This window comes from Culex quinquefasciatus, chromosome 2 (genome assembly GCF_015732765.1).
Source record: "Culex quinquefasciatus strain JHB chromosome 2, VPISU_Cqui_1.0_pri_paternal, whole genome shotgun sequence".
In the NCBI taxonomy this organism is placed as follows: Eukaryota; Metazoa; Arthropoda; class Insecta; order Diptera; family Culicidae; genus Culex; species Culex quinquefasciatus.
In genome coordinates, this window is record NC_051862.1 from 180,849,816 (window position 1) to 180,874,038 (window position 24,223).

A 24,223-nucleotide genomic window follows, 5' to 3' on the forward strand; every position below is an offset into this window, starting at 1 on the left:
CATATGTTTGTAGGACCTATTTAAAAAAAACTCTAGAAATAATCTTTGATTTTCTCATATAAAGGATCAAACTCGAGACAAGACATTGAGCAAGTGAGTATACTCAAATTTCCCCCAGGATTCTCTTAATCGATTAATTTGAATGACTTTTGACTGGGTAGTTGCTGCAATTTTAAAGCCTAATAATTTTTTGAAATTTTTATCAGCTTTTTTAAATTTTGCTTGAATGCAAATTAAAAGTTTTTTCAGTGCTGTGTAATTTAAATATTTCATCAGCACGTGGATTTTGTGGATCATGATGTGGATCACGTTTTTAATTTTTTTAGTCACCCTGTGAAAGATTTTTCATCAAAAAGTCACAACTTGCTTCGATTAAAACCTGAAACTTGACAGGAAGCGTGCAAAATTTTGCAGTTTTGTGAAGTGTGCCGAGGGCTGGATCCTGCGAGGGCAAATTCCGGAACATTGTCCGAAAGTGAGTTTTTTGGTTGTCGAAATTTCGGATTCTGAAGCGCAGGCGGTAAGTGGTTTTTGAAAATTTTATTGCATTTTCATCCTTTAACAACAGTTTCTTTTACAAATAACAACTAAAACTTGGTGCACTGAGCTGCTCTCTTTCTCTAAAAAGTAACGGATTATTTTGGCTAGAATCGGTCTTTATAAATAAACACGCTACTTTGGCGCCACCGAACTGGGCGCTCCGGGCTGGCCAGATCCGGCGATGACCACTCTTCTTCTCTGGGTCGGGACCATCGAGGGCGTGGGAGGTTTGCCGGCTTGCTAAAGTTTGAAAAATAAAAACAACGGATTAGTTCCGGAACCTTTTTTTTTTTTGGGGAAAGGGAACTTACTCTTGCTAAATGCGGATTGCTGGCAGAAACCGGCCGCGGCACCGGCGGTTGTCCTGTTGGCCCGTTGCCCATGGTTTGGATCGCAACCGGGCGTTGAATTTCTCGGTCTAGCGCTTCGCTGCTTCCGGCCCGGGACGACGAACCCGCCCGCCGGAACATCCCCGACAGTTTGCCCTTGAGGTTGGTCTTGCTGGAACGAATATCACCCGCCATGCTCAGATCCGAGTCGGATCCCTGGATCTGAAAGAAATTCGAAATTTACCGGTTAGATTGGTCCGTTTTGGTCAATCGGGGGGTTGAACGCCTACCGAGAAGTCACTTTCGCTGCCCTTGCTTCTGGTCAAGCTGAGACTGCGCAGTTTTCCCATCAAGCCGCGCTTCTTCTTGCGCATTCGGGGCATATCGCTCTGAGTGGAACCTCCCGAGAGTCGCGAGTCCAAGCTGGAGTCCCGGTTGTGCATCATGGCACCGTACTCCGAGTCGAGGGACTGCAGCGAGGACATGCTGTCGTCACCCTCCTTCCAGATGAGTTGCTGAAATGCGAAGAAGGACGCGGTGGTCATGAATTGGATGAAATCTTCAGATTGTAGCTTAACTTACTCCTTGTTGCTCAACCTGGAGCGATTGATCCAACGACAAGCTCTTCTTGTACAAGCTGCCACCGTTTCGGTTGAGTCTCATGACCGGTCGGCTCGAGTGACCCTCGACGGAATCGTTCTCCTGGGAAGCCGCTCTGGAATAGAAGTGAATGTTTAAGAAGTCCACAACCTTGAGTCCGCAATACCTCTTACCTTCTCATTCCGCCCCGTCTCATGCGCTCCCTGTCTTTTTCCTCATCACACATGCGCTGGAAGCGTCGCAGCTCCTCGGAGGCCTCGGCCAGTCGGCTTAATACTGACGTTATCGACTGCGGCTGTGGCGTGGCTCCTCCGGGACCGGGCGACGGACTCTTGTGACGCATCGGCGGCGTTGGAATGGGTGCGTTTGCGGTAATGGTCTTTCCTGTGCTTGTCGTCGTTTCCTGCCGGCCGGCTGCTACTTTTTGCATTTCCGGCGCCAGCTTCACCAGTTCGTCCACCGTCTGCAGCAGCGCACCGATTCGGCGGTCGCTCTCCATTTCGATCCGTCGCCGGGTGGCACTTTCTCGTTCCCGGTCGGCTCGCTCGCGGTCACGTCGCAGCTTCTCGTTGGCCGTCCGCAGCTTGGCGTGGGCGTCCCGCAGCTCCAGCAGATCGCTCTGGAGTTCCGTGACCTTTCGGCGGCCCTCTTCGATCTCCTCCTCGGTTGTCTTTTTGATTTGGTCAATCTTGCGGCGCGATTCCAGCTTCTCCTTGTCACGTTCCCGCTCCACTTCGAACAGCGTCTGGCGAAGATCTCTGGCCAGCGTGGACGTCTCCTGCACCAACCGCTGCATGTCTTCGCGTTCCTTCTGCCAGGACAGCTCCAGCCGGGTCTTCGTTCCCGGCACCTTGCTCTTGCCTCCGGCGATGATCTTCTCCTCCTCCAGCTCGTTGATCTTGGACTGCATCTCCGAGAGCTTAATCTCCGACGCGCTCAGCTCCGAGATCAACTCCGTCCGTACCTTACTGGCCTCCAACCGGGCTTCGCTCAGTTCATCCTCCAGACAGCCAATCTGCTGCTCGAGCGCCACGATCTTGGACTTGTCGTCGTCGTCGCTGCTCGTGCTCGTCACCGAAGCCAGACTGCGCCGGTTCGCCTTCATATCGCCGATCTGCTTCTGGGCCGCTTCCACCAGCTGCTTGAAGGTGTCGCGATCGCGCTTGAATCGCTCGCACTGACGCTGCAATCCGGTCAGCTCGTTGTGCAGGTTCGTAACCTGTTGCTCGTACCGGAGCCGCGTGGCCGCCACCTCGGACTTGACGTTCATCTCGGCCGTCTCGAGTCTAGGGAAGGACAGAGTTTGGCATATCATCCCAGTTCAATGAATTATCTCTGCGGTAAACTTCACGCAGTGGGGCTGGCCCGTTTATCGTTTGTGATGTAAAATGCTGGTCGTCACTGACTCTTGCATGTTTCGATAACGACGAAAAAACGATAACGTGGTCAGACCTACAGCGTAAAGTTTACCGCAGAGTTGACTCAATGAACTGGGTTGATTGCCGATACTTACTGCAAATGCATCTTCTTCAGTTCCTGCTCCAGGTGCGAGTTGTGCTCACTAAGCGTACGCTGCGCCTTGTTGATCCTCTCGTAGTCGTCCAGCTTACTTCTGAGATCTTCACTCTGAAATGCCGAACAACACCTTTAATATCCGTACGTCAAATCACTCCCTCTTGCTTACATCCTTCCTCAGCTGTGCCACCTGGTACGCGTTCATCTCGTTCTCGCTGCTCAGGTGCTCGTACTCGCGCTGCTTGTCCTCGAGCGCACTCTTCAGCCGGTCCCGCTCGAGTTCCAGCCCGGCGGTGCGGTTTTCGGCGTTCGTCTCGAGCTGGGCCACCTTCTTTTGCATCTCGACCAGCTTGCGGGACAGGTTGGTGTTCTCCTTGACCAGCCGAGCCTCGATGTTGTCCGCTTGGACGAGTTTGTTCTTGAGGCTGTCCAGCTCCTGGAACTTTTGCTTGTTCGACTCCAGCTGGGCCTTGAGCATCACGTGGTCTTCCTCCAGGTGTTCGTGCTTGGACACGAGCTGCTGGTACTTGCGGGTTTCCTCCTCAAGTTTGGACATGATTTCTAGAATTGTGAAATGTTATTTGCAAGCTGATTTCCGTACTCTTCATGCTTACCATTGTTCTTCTGGCTAAGTTCCTGCAACTTGAGTGACGTTGGATCATCCGAAGCGGAATGTCTCTTCAGGCTGGCGATCTCTCGTTCCAAGGCGGCCTTCGCAGACTCCATTGTATTCCGCTCCTGCTGTATCTCATCTTCCAGCTTGGAAACCTTACCCTCGATGCCCGATTTCTCCTTCCTCAACTGATCCAGTTCTTTCTCCAAGCTGGAATACCGATCCTTTTCCGACTTCAGTTCGGACTCCAGCTCCTTCTTGCCGGACTCGGTCGATTTCATCTGAAAAACAAAAACCAATCTATCTCCCTTTTCCCAAGCTCTTGCTTAACCATGGCATCATCAAATGGTTGCGTCGTCGAGGCCGTCGTGCAGGAAGTTCCGCCAGTTCGGTACGACAGCTCTGAAGAAACCAAGAACAATGCCGCCCAACCGGCCGCGGCCGCTCCGAAGCAGGACAAATCGGTCAAAGCGAACAAACGCATCACCGGAACCGTCAAGTGGTTCAACGTAAAAGACGGCTTCGGGTTCATCACCCGGCACGACACCGGCGAAGACCTGTTCGTGCACCAGAGCTGCATTCTACGGCCCAACTCGCGCCACAGCGTCCGCTCGGTCGGCGAGGGTGAAGTGGTCGAGTTCGGGGTGATCGCTACCAAGGTGACCGGACCGGGCTTTCAGCGCGTCAAAGGCAGTGCGTTCGTGCGACCCAAAAGCGGACCCGGTGTCGGTGGTAGCCGTGGACGACCCAAGTCGGGATCGAGTGTGCGTTCGAAGCGCGGAGAACGGCGACCGCCGAAGAGTGCTCCGGAGACCACTGCCATCAACAATGACCAACCCGTTGGAGATGGTCCGATCGTGAAGGAGATGGCTCAGTTGAAGGTGGAGGAAAAGCCGGAGGAGCAAATCGCACCGACGGAGGTCCCCGAAGACGTCGTTGATCCACTTGCCCTAGAAGAGGTTCGCGTCAAGGAGGAAGCTGGTGAAGAGAATGACGACGGCGAAGACAACGACGACGACGACGATACGGCTTCCGTTGATTCGACCTCGACGGTCGCTACGGCGGAGTCCGCCGACTAGCTGCACACACCTTTTCATCGATCCCAGGGCTTAAGATACCGACAAAGAAGGTAAGTTTGTAACGACCCCATCTCGATACTCACCGTGGAAGTAACCTTTGCCATCTTCTCTTCCAGAACTTTAATTTTGTCATTCTGTTTTTTATTTTCATCCTCCAACTTTTGAACTGTACGTTGGGCTTCGCTTAATTTGATCGCTTGCAGCTCTGCGGATACCTTCGGTGCGGCCAGCTTTCCTGTACGTATTAAAATTTCTTGATTAATAAAACCACCCTCATTTAACTACGACGCAACTTGGAGGCGAGGTTCAGCTTACTTATTTCAGCCTCCAGTTTGGTTCGTTGCTCCTTCGCTTCGTCCAGCTCGGTTTGCAGCTTTTTCTTGTCCTTCTCGAGCGCGGAAGCGTTCAGGGCTCCGGACTTGCCCACGATCGCACGGAGCTCGCTGATTTCGCTCTCGCACTCGTCGATCATTTTCTGGAACGAAACGGAATATCTGTGTAAGTAATCGCAACTTGACGGAAACAGGTAACGGCATCCCGTACTTCGACTATTGTTCATCGATCTTGTTCATCCCGAAAGGATGGCATCACAATACTTGACGGAAACCATGGTATGCGGAAGCGATATTCATGAGCATGACACTAGAGAAGCTGACGATCTCAGATTGCAGTTCTGGAGAAAGGCATGTACGCAGAAATCACTGTTTTACAAAGGATTTAAACTTTACAAAATGCATGGGATCACTTTGGGCCGCATATGATAAGTCTGATCAAAAGTAAGAAGGTTCTGTTTCTGAGTTATGTTCAATTCGTAACTTACCTTCAGCTGTAGCTTCGTGTGCATATCGTTGGGCAGCTTCGGTGTCCGCGACGGCATCCCCGCGCTAGCCTCCTTGGTAACCCGGTTCAGTCTTGCCTCGAGTTCTGTCTTTTCCTTTTGCAGCTCCTGGATGGTGGCGTTAAGCTTCTTCGCTTCCGCCTCGTTACCCGCGATCTTCTTCTGCTGCAGCTGCTTGATCTCCGCCGTTTGCTTGTCGATCTCCTGCTCCAGGGTGTGCGTTTTCTGGCGCAGAACATTGGCCTCCTGCTCTGTTTGCTGCAGCTGTTTCTTCAGATCCTGCATCTGCTGTTCGGTTAGCGAGTCCAGAGAGCTGTCGTATGAAGTTAAGTTGTTAGAAATCTTGTCTGCTACAAAATCTTTCGTTACTCACTTTGCCTTCGAAAGAATCTTTCCACCCTTGGTCTTGCTCAGACTCAGTTCCGCCTGCACGCGTTCAAACTCGCGATCCTTCTCGATCAGCTTCTTCCGCAGCTCGCTCATCTCCTCCTCCAGCACCTTGATCTTCTTCTCGTCCAGCGAGTCCTTGGAACCGCTGGCGCTGCCCTTCGAACCCAGCAGCGACGGGAACTTACTCTGTCGGTCCATCTCCTTCGTCTTGGAAATCAAACTTTCCTGCAGCTCCTTCACGTGCTCCCGGCTTCGTTTGTTCTCCGTTTCGAGCTCGCCGATCTTGCGCCGCAGTACCGCAGTTTCCTGCTCGTTCAGCTCCAGCTGCAGCCGCAACTCGGCCGGATCGTCCTCGTCGGAGATGCCTTCGTCCTTTTCCATCGGCGACTGGCGCCGGTTCGGTGGGCTAGGACTCAGCTTTCTACCTGGATTGAAAAAGCTTTTCGCTACAAGGATCAACGACGTTGAAGGAGGGGGAGGAAGAAAGTCAAAACCACAAGGACATCGGTTACTGCACTACTCTCTACTCTACACTATCTACCGCTAGAAATGATTGTGTGTTGAACCATTCCAAATGGCTTAGACACCGATGCAGAGTAGTCGATTCCCTCGAGTTTACTTTCTGATTGATGTTAGACAATGACTGAGTTACTTCGAGTGTCGGTTAGTAGTGAAACCACAAAAAGGTTAGTAGATTTTAGTAGTTTTATTGAAACAGTACTTTTCGCTTTCGTTGCCATCTTCTTGAGCTGCATCATGAGCGACTCGTTGTCGTCCTCGACACGGGAGGACTTTCGTCGCAGGTTATCGGCTTCCTCCTCGGCGTACTTGAGCTGTTCCCGCAGGTCGGCTTCACGTTCCAGCGAGTCCTGAAGATCGCGCAGTAGCTGCACCGGATCTTCCTGTGAACCACCGCGAGTGAGTGATGCTCGGGTCAGTTTGTTGTCTGCCGACGTTGATTTTCCTATTTTTCCCAACGCTGGTGTCTTCTTGGTAGGAGTGCTTGGTGCAGATTCGGCTTGTTCTAGCTCCCCTTGCAGTCTTCGTGCCACTTCATTAGCAACCTTGAGTTCGTCTTCCAGCTGTTTCACCTTGAGCGACAAATCGGTATTTGCCCCTAACGCCTTTTTCTCCGTTTCCAGCTGCTCGATCTTCTTGTCGGATTTCTTCAGCTTGAACGACAAGATTCGACAGTTCTTTGTCGTTTGATCCAGCTCCTTCTTGATGGATGCGTACTCGTCTGCTTGATCCTCGCGGAAGTTGTCGTGCATTTCCTCGATTTCCGCCTCCATGGTTCGCATCTCTCGCTTGATCTCCTCGTTTTCATCCATCAACTCTTCGCAGAGTGTTTCCGCTTGCTCCAGCTTTTGTCGCAGCTGTTCTTCGACGTTTTTTACACCTCGAACCTTGATGTCGGACTCGATCTCCTTCACCTTGGCGGTCAAGAACTTCTTCTCGTCCTGGAGATCCTCAATCAGCTGCTTTTGTTCGTTGACCTTCTGCTGTAGTTTCAGCGCTTCCGATGCGGCAGTCTTGTTCGAGACCGTGTCCATCGAGGCCAATCGTCGCAACAGGATGTCACTCTTTTCACGTTCCGCTCGGTCACAGCGTGCCTTTACCGTCTCCAGTTCTCGCCGAAGACTTTCGATTTCCTCCTGCAGTTCGTGGTTGTCGGTGTGATCGACGATGGTCGTCTCCGTCGTTTCCGTGGTGATCGAGTGCAGATCTTCGTCGAGTTTGCCGTACTTTTTGTCTTTGATGGAAAATAGGAACTTGACATCGTCACTGCTGCTGGCGATCGGCGCTGGTTCCGGTGCAGGTTTAGGTACGGGAGCGGCGGTCACCACCGACGGGGCTATCGTAGTGGTCTTTGGGGATGGTTCGAATGCACCGGTGTCCACCTTTCGCCGTCGAATGATTTTTGTAGTGTCCTTTGCACCTTCTCCGCTCGGCTTTGCACTTTCTTTTTCCTTCAGTGGTGCTAGCTTTGTCAGTGGTTTCGTTGAGGATGTGATGGTTGTCTTGCTCATCGAAAGTTGCGGTTTACTGGGAGGTTCTTCCGGCACTGATTCTGGAATGGGTTTGACACGGCGCTTTCGCTCCACCTTCTCTGGCTCTGGTTCTTTAACAGGTTTAGGTATCACCTTCACTGCTGGCGGCTCCTCTTCCCTAAAACGAGTCGTATTTTAGATAAAGCTCTCATCATAGCACAACCGTTGACGACATACTCCTTGAATGGTACCGATCGTTCCCGACTGTCCCGCTCGGTACTTCCTTGTCGCTTGATCAGGTTCATCTTGCGGACACGTTCCGCGAGCGAATCGCTCTTTTCTATCACGACGCCCTGGTCTTCGGCTTTCTCGAGCTCCTTTCTGCTGTCATCTTTTTTCGGTTCCACCTTCAGGATCGGTGGCAACGGCGGTCTTTTGATGGTGATTGTTGTCTCTGGTTCTTCCATCTAGAATGTTACAAATGTTACAAATACCTTCAATATTCCAACCCAATCCAACTCACATTGTCGAATGTAGCAGTATGCCTTCGCCGAGGCAGCGTCAAGGTGAAGTCCGCCTTCACCGTCTGCAGGATATTGTCCAGATCGGGCGTCGAGGCCCACGAGGCCGGTCGCTGGGGAATGCCCGGCGGTCGGTCGCCTCCCATCCCGCTGTTTCCAACGCCGTTATTCGACAGGAACAGGTTGTGCGTGGAGGTCCAGCTTCGCACTGGTTTGTCCAAGCTGGAGCTGCTACCGCCATCGCGACTGCTGCGGGTTTCGAAAGGATCATTTTTAGTTTAGGCTGAAATTTTAAACAATATATCAATCCCTTACCGCGATTGGGACGAGCCAGCTAGGACGGGCGTGGAAGCGGTAATGTCCTCGCCGTTGCGCTTGTTGCCGTGCTCCTTGTAGTCGCGGAAGCACCGCTTGCAACGCGTCGGCCAGCGAACCTGCGGGTGGAACCCGAGTGGGCACAGCTGGTCGCCTTTGGCGCTGGGGAACATGTGCGACATGGTGTGGGCGGGGTTTTAGAGGCAGGTACCGTGGTGATCTGTTGATTTTTGCATTGGAGTAAATAAAGGGTGTATTTTAATTGACATGCCAGTCACCCAAAACCTCTTATACGCAAATGAACCGACGTTTTACTTCCTCATCCGATAGAAGGCGTGGTCTGGCAAATCTCGTCTCGCAAAATGCCACCGGGTCCGTCTGGGATTGAACCCAGGCCATACTGGGGTTTAGAGACTACCACGCTAACCACTAAACCACCGGACCCATAATTTTTGTATCATGTTTAAATAATTCTATAAAAAACGTAACTTAATCCACCTTTAGGTGGTTGGTGCCTTCCTCTCATTTATAGAGTGCATTGTTGGAATTCGAGCGAGAAGAAGGAAAGCATTTCTCGCTCGCGAACGAGGGAGAGAACTTGTAGTACTTTTCTCTTCTCGCTCGCGCTCGCATTTTCGTTCGCGTTCTCGCTCTCGCCGCGAGCGCTCGCGAGCGCCTCGTGCTAGACGTTCGTCCCAAGCTAGCAATTTGTGTATCAGGCTTATGAATACGAACCAGGCGATGGTATAGAAGTGTAACTTCAATCGCTGTGTTGTTTTTTGTTCGTTTCTAACACGTTCAACTTCTCGCGAACGGGCAATTCTGGCTCGCGAGAAAGCCCGTTCGCGAGCGGAGGAGAGCACGGGCAATAGATGAGTTTCTCTCGGCAGCTCGAGACTCGCGGCGAGAACTCGAGAGACAGAAAATTTTCTCGCGAGAGCCTCAATAATACCAACACTGATAGAGTGATTACAATCCCCTAAAGTGTCCACATGGTTTATGGATCTCCCCTAACGTGATTGCAGCACCTAAGAGGTCCAAATAAAAATAAGTGACGAGTAAAAAAAAACAGACTTCCTACAGACTTTTTGTAAAGATTATACAGACACCGCCTTTCAGGAAAATGGCATCCCTCTACAAGGCTTTTTTCGTGGCGATCAGACGGGACCATTTGCGGTTATGTAAATTCAGACCATTTTTTAAACTGCTTGTAATTTTAGATAGGTAAGTCAGATCTTGAAAATTCTTAATCCACAAGAAAGGTCTTTTCATATGCTTTCTAAAAATATATATCATGTGAGGATTTCATGAAAAAAACCACCCTTTTTACCATAATTTTAATTTAATATGAAACAGTTTTTTTAACATAACTTTTTAAATACATGAGAAAACTGCATGAATTTAAATAGCAACTTAGGGGACGTTGAGACGGATCGATTAAAACCATTCCGGCCAAAATCGGTTGAGCCTGTGACAAGATATTCCAGTGACATTGATTTGGTACACATGTCTACATACAGCCAAACACACAGACATTTGCTCAGCTGGTGATTCTGAGTCGATATGTACAAATGAAGGTAGGTCTAGGAGGTCTAACTAAAAAGTTCGTTTTTCGAGTGATTTAATAGCCTTTCCTCAGTAAAGTGAGGAAGGCAAAAAACGTTACTTAATCCACCTTTAGGTGGTTGGTGCCTTCCTCTCATTTATAGAGTGATTCCAACTCCCATAAAGTGTTCACATGGTTATGGATCGCCCCTAACGTGATCGCAGCACCAAAGAGGTCCTAATAATAATAAGTTATGAGTAAAAAAACAAGCTGCCTACAGACTATTTGTCAAAATTGTACATACACCGCCGTGGGGAAATAGATTGAGGTTATGTAAATTCAGAGCATTTTTTAAATTGCTTGTAATTTTAGATCGGTAAGTCAGATCTTGAAAATTCTTAATCCACAAGAAAGGTCATTTCAAAACCTTTCTAAAAATATATAATATGACAAGTTTCCATGCAAAAACCACCCTTTTTGCAAATTGTAAAATTTATATGCAGCAGTTTTTTAAGCATAACTTTTGTGTGCTTTACTAAATCTTATAAATTTCAATAGGGACTTATGGAACCCCAAAACGAATCGAATGAGGCCAAAACGGTCAATTTCGGCTCAGTCAGTGACGAGATATTCAAGTGACATTGATTCGGTACACATGTCTACACACTGCCAAACACACAGGCATTTGCTCAGCTGGTGATTCTGAGTCGATATGTATAAATGACGGTAGGTCTAGGAGGTCTAATTAAAAAGTTCATTTTTCGAGTGATTTTATAGCCTTTCCTCAGTAAGGTGAGGAAGGCAAAAATAAAAATAGGGAATCTGAAGCTTGACGACAGTATTAAGTATTATTATACAACAAATAATATTTTGTTTAAATCGGGAAATTATTAAAAAGGTTTTTTTTAATTCACTATTAATTTAAAGCAAAACAAACCATTTCAAAATTATCAACTTTTTTCAACTTGTTTCATTAAAAAATACTATTAGGTTTGTTACGTTACCTTCAAGAATGTAACATAATAAATCCGATATAGAGTTTTGAATAAACATAAACTTTGAAACATATTTGCAACGGCCTAACTAAATAAACAAAATTCAATTGAGTTGCAAACCAAAAGTAACGTTTTAAATTCTCATCACTCATCTTTTCACCGTCACGTGCACCAGCTTCCACTCACTTGGAACGGCGCTAAATGACGACGCCAATCGAGTGCTGAAAAGTGAACGCGCTCTCTTTCTCTCTCCCTCTCAGTCAGCACACGACAAAACATAAACGTCCTTCCCACTCTGCCGCACGTGCATACCTTAGGGATAGCACCACACTCCCGGTTTGCGGTGAGTAAACCACCACCCACACACCCACCTTCAAGGTTGTGCTTCAGCACGGCGCTCTCTAAATAGCCGACGCCGAATCGACGCCAACAGAGGCATGCTAGACGACCGTCGTCGGCGTCGGGGCGGGCTTACAAACGTGCGCGCGAGCCGCGTTCAGGTGATCTAGGTTATGTTTGGTAGTTTTTTGAAAATAATACCACTGCGCATGAGCTAGGAAACATAACATTGTTGCAAAACATCACAACAAACTACTACGGACTCTGAATTGAAGAAGGAGCGGAGGGGAGGGGGGTGAAATACGAAAGCTATTAATGTAAACCGAGTGTTGATCCTCTGCTGCTTTACGAAGTGGAAAACAGGTTGTTTGATCCAAATCATATAATACTTAATTTGTTGCATGTTATTTCTGTTTTTTTTTTAATCTTTAATATCGAAAATAAAATATGTTTAGTTTAACTTGAACTAAACTTCTGTTTTCTTGACCAATCATAAAATTTCTTAAACTAAAAGTACAGTTCAGACTCGATTATCCGAAGTCTCGATGAATCGAAGATTCGATTATCCGGAGGTTTGTATGGGACTTGGGATAATGAAATCATGAACAAAAATTTGTTTTTGTATTTTTTTATTTTCTTCTTTTACCATCAAATTCGAGTTCTGCGACCCCATTTTAGTTAAGTTCGAATGATTGATTGGTATTTAACCTAAAAAAAAACATTTTTCAATATTTTATCACCGCCATTTTGGCCGCCATCTTGAATTTAACAATTCTAAATCACTTTAGAGTAGGTAGGGATCATACTTAAGAGCGAGTTTTTCACCAATGTGTAACAGGTCGTATCGAGGTGCTCCGATTTGGATGACTTTCAGCGTTTGTTTGTCTATACATGAGATGAACTCATGCCAAACATGAGCCCTCTACGACAAAGGGAAGTGGGGTAAAACGGGCTTTGAAGTTTGAGGTCGAAAAAACATAAAAATTCCAACTCTCTTAGATGCATTCGAAAGGTCTTTTGAAGCACTTCAAAATGTGCCATAGACATCCAGGATTGGTTTGACTTTTTCTCATAGCTTTTGCAAATTACTGTCGAAAATTGATTTTTATAAAACCTTAATATCTTTTTGCAACAGCCTCCAACACCTATACTCCCATAGGTCAAAAGATGGCTAATTCTGTGCACTATAAGCCTACGGTATTAACTTTTTGGCCAATCGCAGTATTTCTCATAGTTTTTTTTAATTTTTCTAGAACAAACATTTTACAACGTTAGTTTTTGCCCTGTAGGCCAAGAAGACGGCACTTTTTGGTCTCAATTTTGTCATATTCGGAATCCTCGGACAATTTCACGTAAGTTAGAAGTATTGGAGTTGTAAATTTGATTGGAAAAATTGTCATTTAAAATGAATTAAAATATTTTTTAACAATTTGTTGGATTAGGGGTAAAACAGGTTTTCGCCTACTTGATACAGCATTTGACGTATCGATCATAAGGTAAATAAGATCTATTTCTTTTTTCAAAAATGTTTTATTTAATAATATTTTAAATCAAAATTACAACTTCAATACTTCTAACGTTAGACATTTTTAATTTTCCCATTTTTTTTTTCAATAAATGCTCAAATTAATGGTTGGAATGCAGATATTTAATCATTCTAAACGGAATTTTATAGTACAGTGACTCTTTTATAAGCCCTCTTATTGACAAAAGCCGATTCTGTAGGTATATAATTATAAAGGACATTTAAAAAGGGGGTATATGGAAGCGTTGTCCCGTCACGAAAAATGACAATTGTTTAATTTGCAATAGTTTGTGAAATCAGATTTGCAGCATATTTTGGATTCTCTTCGTACTCGAAAAACCCTTTAAAATGCTTATTAGAAATCGAAAATTGGTCAAAAGGAACCAGAGTTACGAATGACGCAAGTTTGCGTTGTCCCGTCACGCCAATTTTTTTGGTCAAGGCACGAATTCAAAAAAAGGTGCTCATTTGTCGTGTCTAGAAGCAAATCGTGTGACAGGCCAATTTTTTATCGATATAGACTTATGGCCTATCTACAATCACTTAGCTTAGAAAATTTCACTTAGCTTAGGAATTTGAATCAATGGAAATGAAGCCGAGCTTCTACAATGGAAAAGTAATCAAATTAGAAACTGACGTATGGTTTGAAAAATTTCAAAATCTACGGTAAGTTGACGTTTCAATATCAAAGGTAAACAAACAACTGCATAGCAACGTATATCAGCCCAGCAAAATTTCTAAGTTGATTGTGGATGACGGCCGTAAGTTGCGTACTTTCCTAAGTAACTACTTTACTTAGATGTTCTAAGCTAAGTGATTGTAGATAGCCCATTAATCGACCCTCCTGAATCTAAATTTGCCTGTTGAATTTCCTGAGTCTCAAAGGGAAGCGAGATATTCAAGATGGCGTCTAATATAGCGGCTGAATGGAGAAACCACCATAAAAGGATTTTTAAGTTCAATCAACTAGTCAAATTTAACTAATTTGGGGTCGCTGAACTCGAATATGAGCCATATAATACTCCAAAGTACTCAAGGAATGTGCAATCCAAGATCGCTCATATATTCTAGGAATCATATTCGAGTTAGGCAACCCTTTGTTGAATTTGACCTGTTCATTGCCGGTTACATTTCTTTATAAAATATCGAATATTCTAGGACCGCCATATTGGCCGCCATCTTGGATTGCACATTCCCTGAATACTTTGGAGTATTAGGTTTTACACCGTGACGTCATTTGACAGCTCGTGTGCACTGTTTACATGGTCTTCGTCGATTGTCGACGAATTTCCCCGAACAAAATCGACGACCGCATCGAACTGTGCTAAGTCCATGTAAACAGTGCACTCCTTTCTAACCTCCAAATCGAGTCGGCGTAAAACCTAATTCTAGGAGTCATATTCGAGCACAGTGACCCTAAATTAGTTAAAGTTGGCTAGTCAGTAGAGATTTTCACAATTGCTTCATTTCGTGACGGGACAACGCGAGAAAAACCCTCTTTTGCAAAATATCTGCGTTGTCCCGTCACGAAAAGAAGTACCTGTCAAATCAACAAAATTTGACGAAATTGGGTGATCTAGGAAGCAAAATCTTCGTTTTTCATTTTAGAAAAAAACTGTAGAAAAAGGTTTTTTTCAAAAACTTACTAGGAGAGCAGAGTTCTTCACTTTTGTGTATAAAAATCAAAATGATCAATTGTACGATGTTGTCCCGTCACGCTACATTTGTATCTCACTTGACTCAAACTTTGTATTTTTAAGTGTTTGCTGGAGTGAATCTTATTGGAAATTTAATGTCCTTTCCAAATTTGTATAAATATTGGTACCTTTTCCCACAGATTTTAAAGTTATCAGCAAAATACTGAAAACATATGCGTACAAACGTTGTCCCGTCACGAAAGAATCGGTCAAATGCAAAGCGCCAGCTCCTGTTACGTCCAATCATATTTGGGGTTGAGGCTCAGTACGCCCAACGGAACAAGCCCCTGAATGCCCGCCAAAAGTATTTTTTGTTAATCCTTATGTACACCCTCGTTCCCCTCGAAAATTGCCATTCTTTGATTTTTTTAGATGAGGGGTCATAAAAACTTCTTAAAATGTCGGAAAATTGTATTTTTGTCAGCTTTACTACTTAGGTCCGTGTTTAATCAATTATCAGTTCGGGACCATCCATAAACCACGTGGACACTTTAGGGGGGGAGGGGGTGGTGTATGGTGATTGTCCACGATCCATAATTTTTTTTTTGTATGGTCAATGGGAGGGGGGGGGGGAAGTAACAGATTCTTAAAAAAGTGTCCACGTGGTTTATGGATGGTCCCTTTTATGCTTTTGGCCTTCCTCCCCTCATTGAGGAAAGCTATAAAAACCCTAGAACCCACCTTCATGTATACCTATTAGCCCGGGTCAAAAAAAATAAAATTGCTCAAATCAAAAAGTATATGACATTGCCCGAAAGAGTACTCAAAATGGGGCCTCCAGCCTAAATTTCAGCCCATTTGGTTGAAAATTGGCTTGCCTTGAGCAGGAACAAGTTTAAATGGGAATTAAGGGTGCACAGCAACGAAGGAAGTTGTTGTCTTCTTATTCCAAAATTGTCAAACTTACGAACCCAATCCTGCAATAACGGGATTGTAAAATTAATCAAACTTTGTTGTAAATTGCTTTGTGGACAGTACTTTAGGGGATGAATAAAAAAATATTTCGATAGTACCCGTAGTTTTGAAGATACTAAATTGTCTGTAACAAAAATCTGGGTGCAAAAGCTATGGTTGATGTGCACCGTTAACCCGTAAAACTTGAGCAATTGGGTACATTGCTCTGTACAAGTCTGTCGTTGAAATTTAACGACTTTTGCATACCATGGGGTCCAAGGGGATGGTCTGGGAAACAATTCCTCTGAAGGGTGCAAGATGATCCGAGGCCTCTAATCTTGCCTAGAAGCAGATTCATTCCGGCGTCGCCGAAATTCTCATGGTCCCAGCAAAATGTACTGGGATAAATCAAAGCACACTAAGAAGGCTGCCTCGATCAGAGGACGCCACATGTCAATTAGCCACCGAGGCAGCTGATCGAGGCAGCCTTCTTAGTGTGCTTTGATTTATCCCAGTACATTTTGCTGGGACCATGAGAATTTCGGCGACGCCGGAATGAATCTGCTTCTAGGCAAGATTAGAGGCCTCGGATCATCTTGCACCCTTCAGAGGAATTGTTTCCCAGACCATCCCCTTGGACCCCATGGTATGCAAAATTCGTTAAATTTTAACGACAGACTTGTACAGAGCAATGTACCCAATTGCTCAAGTTTTACGGGTTAATTCCCATTTAAACATGATCTTGCTCAAGGCAAGCCAATTTTCAACCAAATGGGCTGAAATTTGGGCTGGAGGCCCCATTTTGAGTACTCTTTCGGGCAATCTCATATACTTTTTGATTTGAGCAATTTTATTTTATTTGACCCGGGCTAATACCTATCGAATCAGAATCAAATTCTGAGCAAATGTCTGTGTGTGTGGTACGATGTTAATATACAAATTTGCAATGGGTTTTCTTACCGCTGGCTCAACCGTTTTTTTCTGTTTTGGTCTCATTCGATACGTCTTGGGGTCCTACAAGTCGCTATTGAAGATTATAAAGTTTAATTTAGTACTTCAAAAGTTATGCAGAAAAAACGATTTGAACAAAAGTCCGGAAGATTGTAAAAAGGGTGGTTTTTGCAACAAAACCCACCATGTTATACATTTTTAGAAAGGTATTGAAAAGACCTTTCCAACGAGTTCAAAAGACTGAGGTTTTGACAACCCTATCAAAAGTTAAAAGCACTTAAGTTTTAATTATGCACTTTTTAGGGGCCGGATCTCAGATATTTTGATGAAAACGTTGTCCGGATCTATCATGCCACCTGTCGCTGAAAAGGTAATTAAGGGAGCGTTCTTTTATTACGTAACGCAGTAGGGGGGGGGGGGTCGGAGGGCGTGTTACGCTCCATACAATTTTTTTAAAATTTGTATGGAAATTTTGTTACGAGGGGGGGGGAGGGGGTCTAAAAATCCGATTTTTTGCGTTACGTAATAAAAGAACGCTCTCTAAAAGAACTTTCCAACGAGTTCAATAGATTGCAGATTTGACAACCCTATCAAAAGTTATGAACACTTAATTGTTCATTATACACTTTGTTGAAGCCGGATATCAGCTATTTTGATGAAAATGATGTTCGAATCAATCATGCGACCCATCGTAGGATACATAATCAAAAGACCTTTCCAATGAGTACAATAGGTTGACAATCTGACAACCCTATCAAAAGTATATTAATGTGAGGAAGGCACTAACCGCCTTAAGATGGATTAAGTAACGTTTTTTAAATGTACCTATCGATAAAAAAAATTCAATGTATTGACAAAAAACTAAAACATGGTATAGTTATTTCATGTACAGAGCACAGGTTTTTTATTAAAAAAAAAACAGTTTCGTGTAAAATTTTCTAAGAAATTCAAACGTTTGATTACAGATGATTCTCAAAAATAAATTTTGAACGGAAAAATGTTCGAAATAAATTTATTTTTTTATTATTGTTAATTTCTAAGTGTTACTAAAAATCCAACTCTTTAAAACTTAAAAAAAATTAAGTAATACGTAGAAGAAACAAACTTTTCATGAATTCTAAAACATTTCGAAATATTTAGACAGCAGCGTAAATGTGTATTATGTTCAAAGCATTTTGTAATTCTTTTTTTTAAATTTAGCTTGGAGTTTGAAATCTATGGTTTTGAATTTTTCCTTCAGGCAGTACTATACATTAAGAGCGAATCCACGAACAGGGCATAACCCTTTGTATGGGACGTTGTTTGGGGTAAATTGGGACACAAAATTTGAAGGTTCAAAATCCTAAAAGTTCTTTAAAAGACTGTAACTAGAGCAAAATTCATTTAAATTTCATAATTCAAAATGCATCAAGGGTTGAAAATAAACATTTCCATGCATGTTTTTATTGAAAAATTGACTAAGATACACGAATTTGATAAAATTATCATCAGAAATGGGATCTAAGGGGTAGTCCGAGCAATTGATGACATTTTTGGACTCGCTCCTCATTTTGAATGGCATAAATTGGAAAAGAAAAACATAGTAACTTTTTTAATGGCTTGCTGCAAAAACTGTCATAAAATGTTACATTTTCTGTAACAAATATTTTGTTGCGTATTTCGATATATATTTTTCCTTTGGGTGTTGCAAATTTTCAACATTCCGAAATTAAACCTTGTTTTTGATGTATAACCACTTTGAAATTCAATAACAATTCTTCTACACAGTGTTTTCATCAGAAATTGAGTAATAAATAGCTTAATGGGATTTTTTTCAAAAAAATTGGCCAAAAAGTTATTTTAATACTGGAAATCAGCGTAAATATTTGTTGGAAATTAGTACCGAATTCTTATCCTGCCAAACATATGTACATTTAGATACAATAAATATGAATAAGCCAAAACGTAGAGAAATGCTCAAATTTAAGAAGAATGATGCGTCTCCACTAAAACCACCGTGGAGACGCATGGTTGCCTTTCTATATCCCGTCTACTCACCCTTCAATCCAAAATTTTGAAATGTATCAAATTCGCACACGTTCTAAAATCAACATTCTCTATCGCTCGTCAAAACTGCCTTAAATTCATTGACTATTTCCGCCGCGTACCGTGCAACAGTTTTGCAACTCTTCGCTCTCTCGCTCTCTGTGTGTAAGTTGTTTATTTTTCTTTCCAAATCTCGCACTTTTCCTAAATATTCTTTCTTTCCCTCTACACTACACAGACCACTCAAACAAGTTGATTGGATACTTTATTGGCGCTCCACACATAATTCATAACTGCCGGAACGTGCGAGCAGGCACTTTTCACTGTTTTTCCGTCCGGTTTTCCCAAAGCCAACAACAGGGGGTGTTGGACTCCGCGGCAACGGCCACAGATTGCGTAACAACAATAATCGCTAGATCTTCTTAAACTTTTATGCACGTTTTCCTCGTTTCCCAACAGAAAGTTGAGCCGTCGCCGTCGACGGAGCCTGGTCTTGGACGACGTCGCGACGTCAGTCAGTCAGCCAGAAGCGTCGTCGTCGTCGCCGTTGTTGCCGCGCCGCTTCTGCAGATGCCACTACTGTAGATGCTATGATTTAAAAATAGCCTCGAACGCAAAAAAAGACTGGCAGTTGCGAATGAAAAAAAGGAAATTTTTCAAATCGACGATTTTCATCCACTTGAAGGTATGCTGCTTCAATTTTCGCCAATTTAGATTGACATAATTATTCTCTCTTCTTTTTTTTCTTTTTGGGGAGTCGTGTTGACACCTCTCTCGATGACCATGAAACCCTTCCACAACCGAGCTCTGGTTAGCCGTTTTCGTGGCACTGGTTATATTTAAACCTGAGACGACGATTCACGGATTACCACACCTGAAGGGGTGTTCTTCTTCTTCAATTATGGCTAAATCGATTTCTCACCCCTAAGTTCTTCGGCGACGAAAAATTCTCGACGTGATTCACCGCACTCTCCCCTCTCTTGGGAAAACGATGGGCTTAGCGTGCCGTTGGCTTCAGCTATTTTTGCTACCTTTGTTCAACATTTGAGTAATTTTCGCTGGGAAAATTTTCTTGACCTTTTTCTTCTACTTTTTTCACACCGCCACAAAACACACACTTTCCCAGCAAGGAAAACGCAAAATCACACTTTTTCCACTAATTTCTACTCTAACAAGTCGATTCGCTACGCAATTTCGCATTGGTCGAAAGTCGGGTAGAATCCGCGGAGCCCTCGAGGGAGTGGAAAATCCTAATTTTCCCCTGTGAAAATTCCTTTTGCTGCACCACTGCCTGCCTGGGACGGTCCCTTTCTCGCGCGCGCACTGCTCAAATGGGAGCGAAAGAGAGACGGAAAGCTTGCGCGCACGCGGCTCACGCACGGGAAATTTTCTTGTTGCTTGTGATCCTCGTCCGGCCGCGAACAAAACTCGACTAAAATCCGTACGTGTGGCGGCGCAGATCGTGATTTTCTGTGTGAAAGATTTGGGCGCGATTTAACGCGGGCGGGATTGGGGGAAATTGCGATCGACGAGGGGGGTGTGGGATGGAAGAGTTTTTCACGAATAGTGAATTTGAATAAGTCGTTTTTCTCAATTTTTAATTCTAATTCGGTTTTTCTCAATTTCATTTTGTAACTTGATAAAAAATAGGGAGACGCATGGTCTTGTTTGCAGGTACACAAACCACCAAGCGTGTCCATTGATTAAACATTGTAGTAGTCGATAGAAATAAAAATAAAAACGAGAAATTTTTTTTATTTTTTTGTCAAAAATTCGTGAATATCTGGAATTTCTGGCGAAGTATTGAAATCTTTTTTCGCTTTTTAAAATTATGAAAAAAAAATGAAAGATGATTTAAGTCTCTTAAAAAATAATCATAATCAACCTGGATTTCTAGAATTTAATAATGAAATAATCAAAATCAATAAGAAAACTTAACTAAAAAAAATCTTGCTTGAACTCTTAAAGATTTAGTTTTTTTGTTTGAAAGAATAAATCAATAAATGTATTTTTGGGATTGCCTCAAGAGGCCGAAACTCAAAAGGCAGAATCTCGGAAGGCCGAAGTGTTAAATTAAAATCCACTTGGGGGCAGAATGGACCACCCTTATCCTGCCTTATAAAAACAATCAAAATTTATGAAATTTGGTTTAAATGGATTATGTTGCTCCTGGTATGTTCACAAATCACGGTTAATGCAACATTAGTTGATTTTTTAGTTGTTTTGATGCTTATTTGTAAAAATAGCGTCTTATTTCAACATATTAAAACTATTTTCAAAAATGTTTGTTTTGGTAAGTGACTATTTTTATTACAGTTGTCTAACTTCATGGAAACTATGTTAGAAAGGTACCTTAAGTCATTTCTTATCTCCCTTCAACGTTGTATTGAACGAAATGGCTTGTTTTCTAAGGTGGCCCATTCTGCCCCGCACCACATCCGTGGAACTTGAGGTTCAAAAACGAGGGTATGCACGGTGCTGCCTCTAGCGGTGGAGAGCTCCAACTTTTCGACAAGTTTTTATGGCAGTTTTGCATCGATGGGTCGTCCATAGTGCATGTAATTAGAATATTTTAAATTTCATAAAATTATAAAAAAGTGGAACATTATTTGATAACAGCATTTATTTCCATCGAGAACATAATGTTGATTTAGCAGTTCTTCGGCGTGTGATTAAACTTAAATAGCATTTTCAACAGAACTCTTTTTACAAATCTTGCCTCAATTGAAAACAATGTTTCCGGCCAGCCAAATGATTTCATAGCCGACTACGATGATTAATTTCAATGTGCACAATGCCTTGGACAATTCGTCACACACATACACATCCCTTGATGTTGTCGTTATTCTGTACATTCTAATAATTATTGTTAGTAGATTCTATTCTAATTCTATTTTCTTTTTCATCTGTGCCCAATCTCTTAAGAACGCTTGTAGTAGCGCAAAATAGCATTTGTTCGATTGTTTTTCATAAAATTGTTCGAGATGTTTTTCATAATATTATGGTACATGCATATGGCACATTCTCTAGCGACAAAACCGTTGCAACGCCACAGGGTGATCGATGTGGCAAATGAAAAGTTCGACTTAAAATAAGTCTTCCATAGTCACTACTTGTAGAAAATTCAATTGTCAATCCGAATCTGTAATAGTATTTATATTTGGAACAGGTTTTAATATCATACGAGACATATTTCGCAAAAAGTGGAAAATTTCGTGACTCACAACCAAATTTCAAATTTCTAGCAAGTTTTCTTATATTCCAAATTTTATCCTTTTTCGATCTTTTTTTTAAAATAATGATTAGAAGCAAAGATAAATCGTAGTTGATAATTTTTTTAAATCGTAAACAGGCACCGGCTACATGAAATATGTATTGACCCTTCGTCCAATCAAAACTGGTATACTGAAAAGTTGCCTCAAGTAAACAACATCGCAGCACTCCATGATTTGAATTTTCGTTTTACCTCTCGTGCGACTCTCGTATGGTCGTTTGTTTTTGCGATTCTTTTTCTTTTCCTGCTCCAAAATGCCGGAAAAAACTGTGCATTTAAAACTGCACTTTCAGATCATGGCTCATCATTTTATTCGATTACAAACAGGTATTTAGGTAGTACATGGCTTGAATTCTTTGACATCGAACAAAAATATGGGAAGAGGAGGAGATTCGCAGCTCTTAAATCTGTTCATCTCAATTTTCAAATCAACGACGTCATTAACCTATCGTCCATCAGGGAATCACGAGGGAGAGCTTTAATTGTTGAGGAAGAGAATAAAAATTGAATCATTAGCAAAGAAATCGCGTCACCAAAGCAACACAAACTCCTTCATTTAACGAACGAATGCTTGAAGCTTCTGTCAACATACAAGTGGTATACATATTTTGTTCTGTCAATTTGCAAGAGGTATAATAGATTCAAATTTTACAGTTGTTGATGCTGAGTAGGCTGTGACAAGCGTGGACAAATTTCCACTATACCAGTGACAGAACTCAACAATCGTCCCACTTTTTGAGCTATCAGGTTGTATGGAGTTCCACCTATGTGCCCGCACCCTGGAAAAGTAGTCGAATTTTTTTTTATTTTAAAGTGGCTCAAAAATAGTTTTAGGCTAAAAAATTTCATCAACCAAGTATACAACATTGAAGGGAACATTCCAAAGCATAAGCCTACTAAACTGAATTCATAAGTTTTCATGTTTTTCCATGGTTTTTGGCGCCTTTTACTTAGGCGGGCCATTCTGCCCCCCCCCTGCCCCTATGATGTTCAAAGATACAGTAAACTAACAAACAAATCTTTTTTTTATAATTTTAAGCGAAATAAGTACATATTGAGTACATTCTGTTTATTTTTACCGATCATTTTGTTACAAGTGAGTAGAGTAGAATGAATTAAAGCATTTCAAAAGTGTTTCAATCTTGTTGTCTATTGAATTATGGTGACGGTAATCGAAATTTGATTATTCGTCACCAAGTACTTAAATGAATTCAAATAATTACAATAAATTTTTTGAGGCAAATAAATTAAAACTTTCAAAATTTAGTTAGCAACAATGCTAGAAAGTTATGCCTTCTTTATTTCGAAAGCAATTATTGTTATATAACTATGGTTTATGAAAATAATAATAGCAAACCGCCCCCCCCCCCCTTTTTGGGCGCGGTTTGCCTTATGGGATTCGGCCTTTTGGAATTCGGCCTTATGAGAATTCTGCCTTTCGATTAATTCGGCCTTTTGAATTTCGGCCTTTCGGGATTCGGCCTTTTGAGATTCGGCCTTTCGTAGGAGACCCGTATTTTTCACTACATTTGTCAATTACTTGTTTTTTTTTTTAATTTTTAGACATTTTTATCGGTCGGCTTTTTTATAAACAGTTTTCGCAGCCATTATTTTGGTGATATTATAATAATTATAATAAAAATAGGAATAAGGGCCTAAAGCACTTTTTTGATAATTGAATTAAAAATCTATTTTAAATCTTTTGTCGTCGTACAAAGGGCCATTGTACTCAGTAAAAATATTGGGTGGTTTCTTCTTTTATTTTGCCAATAAAGCCAAAACGCTGAAAAAACTTGGGTTTTTTTTAAAGGAGCCGAAAAATCGGTCATCTAATAAAAATCGAAAGGTTGCTCGTGTTTAATCATAAACAGTTGAAAACCATTTTTGCTTTTTTATAATATGAAAAGAAAGATTTAAATTGAAAGAGGTTTTTTTTTTAATTAATGGGCCATTACAAACATATTTAAAGAATAGGTAAGTCTCTTAAAAACTTCATCAAAAAAGGGGTAAAGGATGAATTCTTATCAAACTTAATTTTTCATTGAAATAAAATTGAAAACATAAAAAGACTCACAAATCCGCAAATCAACAAGGATTTCTAGAATTTAATATTAAATTAATCAAAATTAAAAAGGAATCTTGATCAAAAAACATTTTTTTGCTTATACTCTCAGATATTAGGTTTTTTTTTTGAAAGAATAAATCCATAAAGCTGTTATGTTTTTTTTTAAATTTATTTTGAAATT

General features: G+C 42.5%; 1 protein-coding gene and 1 long non-coding RNA gene across 4 annotated transcripts; one reads left to right on the forward strand and one right to left on the reverse strand.

Moving 5' to 3' along the window:
* Window positions 1–528: 528 nt before the first annotated feature.
* Window positions 529–20,128, reverse strand: LOC6033284 (protein MLP1 homolog). 3 transcript variants are annotated; one of them, XM_038253049.1, is made up of 17 exons: window positions 19,626–20,128; window positions 8,732–8,951; window positions 8,419–8,665; window positions 8,133–8,362; window positions 6,626–8,073; window positions 5,888–6,350; window positions 5,497–5,827; window positions 4,992–5,151; window positions 4,760–4,911; window positions 3,599–3,878; window positions 3,154–3,545; window positions 2,983–3,095; window positions 1,643–2,755; window positions 1,452–1,584; window positions 1,160–1,384; window positions 852–1,091; window positions 529–780 (listed from the first exon to the last, which is right to left on the reverse strand). In XM_038253049.1, exons 2-17 carry the CDS (start codon window positions 8,911–8,913, stop codon window positions 673–675), a joined length of 5,817 nt encoding a protein of 1,938 aa, XP_038108977.1. In that variant the 5' UTR covers window positions 8,914–8,951; window positions 19,626–20,128; the 3' UTR covers window positions 529–672. The 3 variants fall into 3 exon arrangements, with proteins under 3 accessions (XP_038108977.1, XP_038108978.1, XP_038108976.1); XM_038253050.1 differs by having other exon boundaries at window positions 5,888–6,329; window positions 18,716–20,128; XM_038253048.1 differs by having other exon boundaries at window positions 18,716–20,128.
* Window positions 4,691–4,974, forward strand: LOC6033285. Its single transcript, XR_005277177.1, has 2 exons — window positions 4,691–4,726; window positions 4,793–4,974. It is a non-coding gene; the product is annotated as an uncharacterized LOC6033285 (long non-coding RNA).
* Window positions 20,129–24,223: the final 4,095 nt, after the last annotated feature.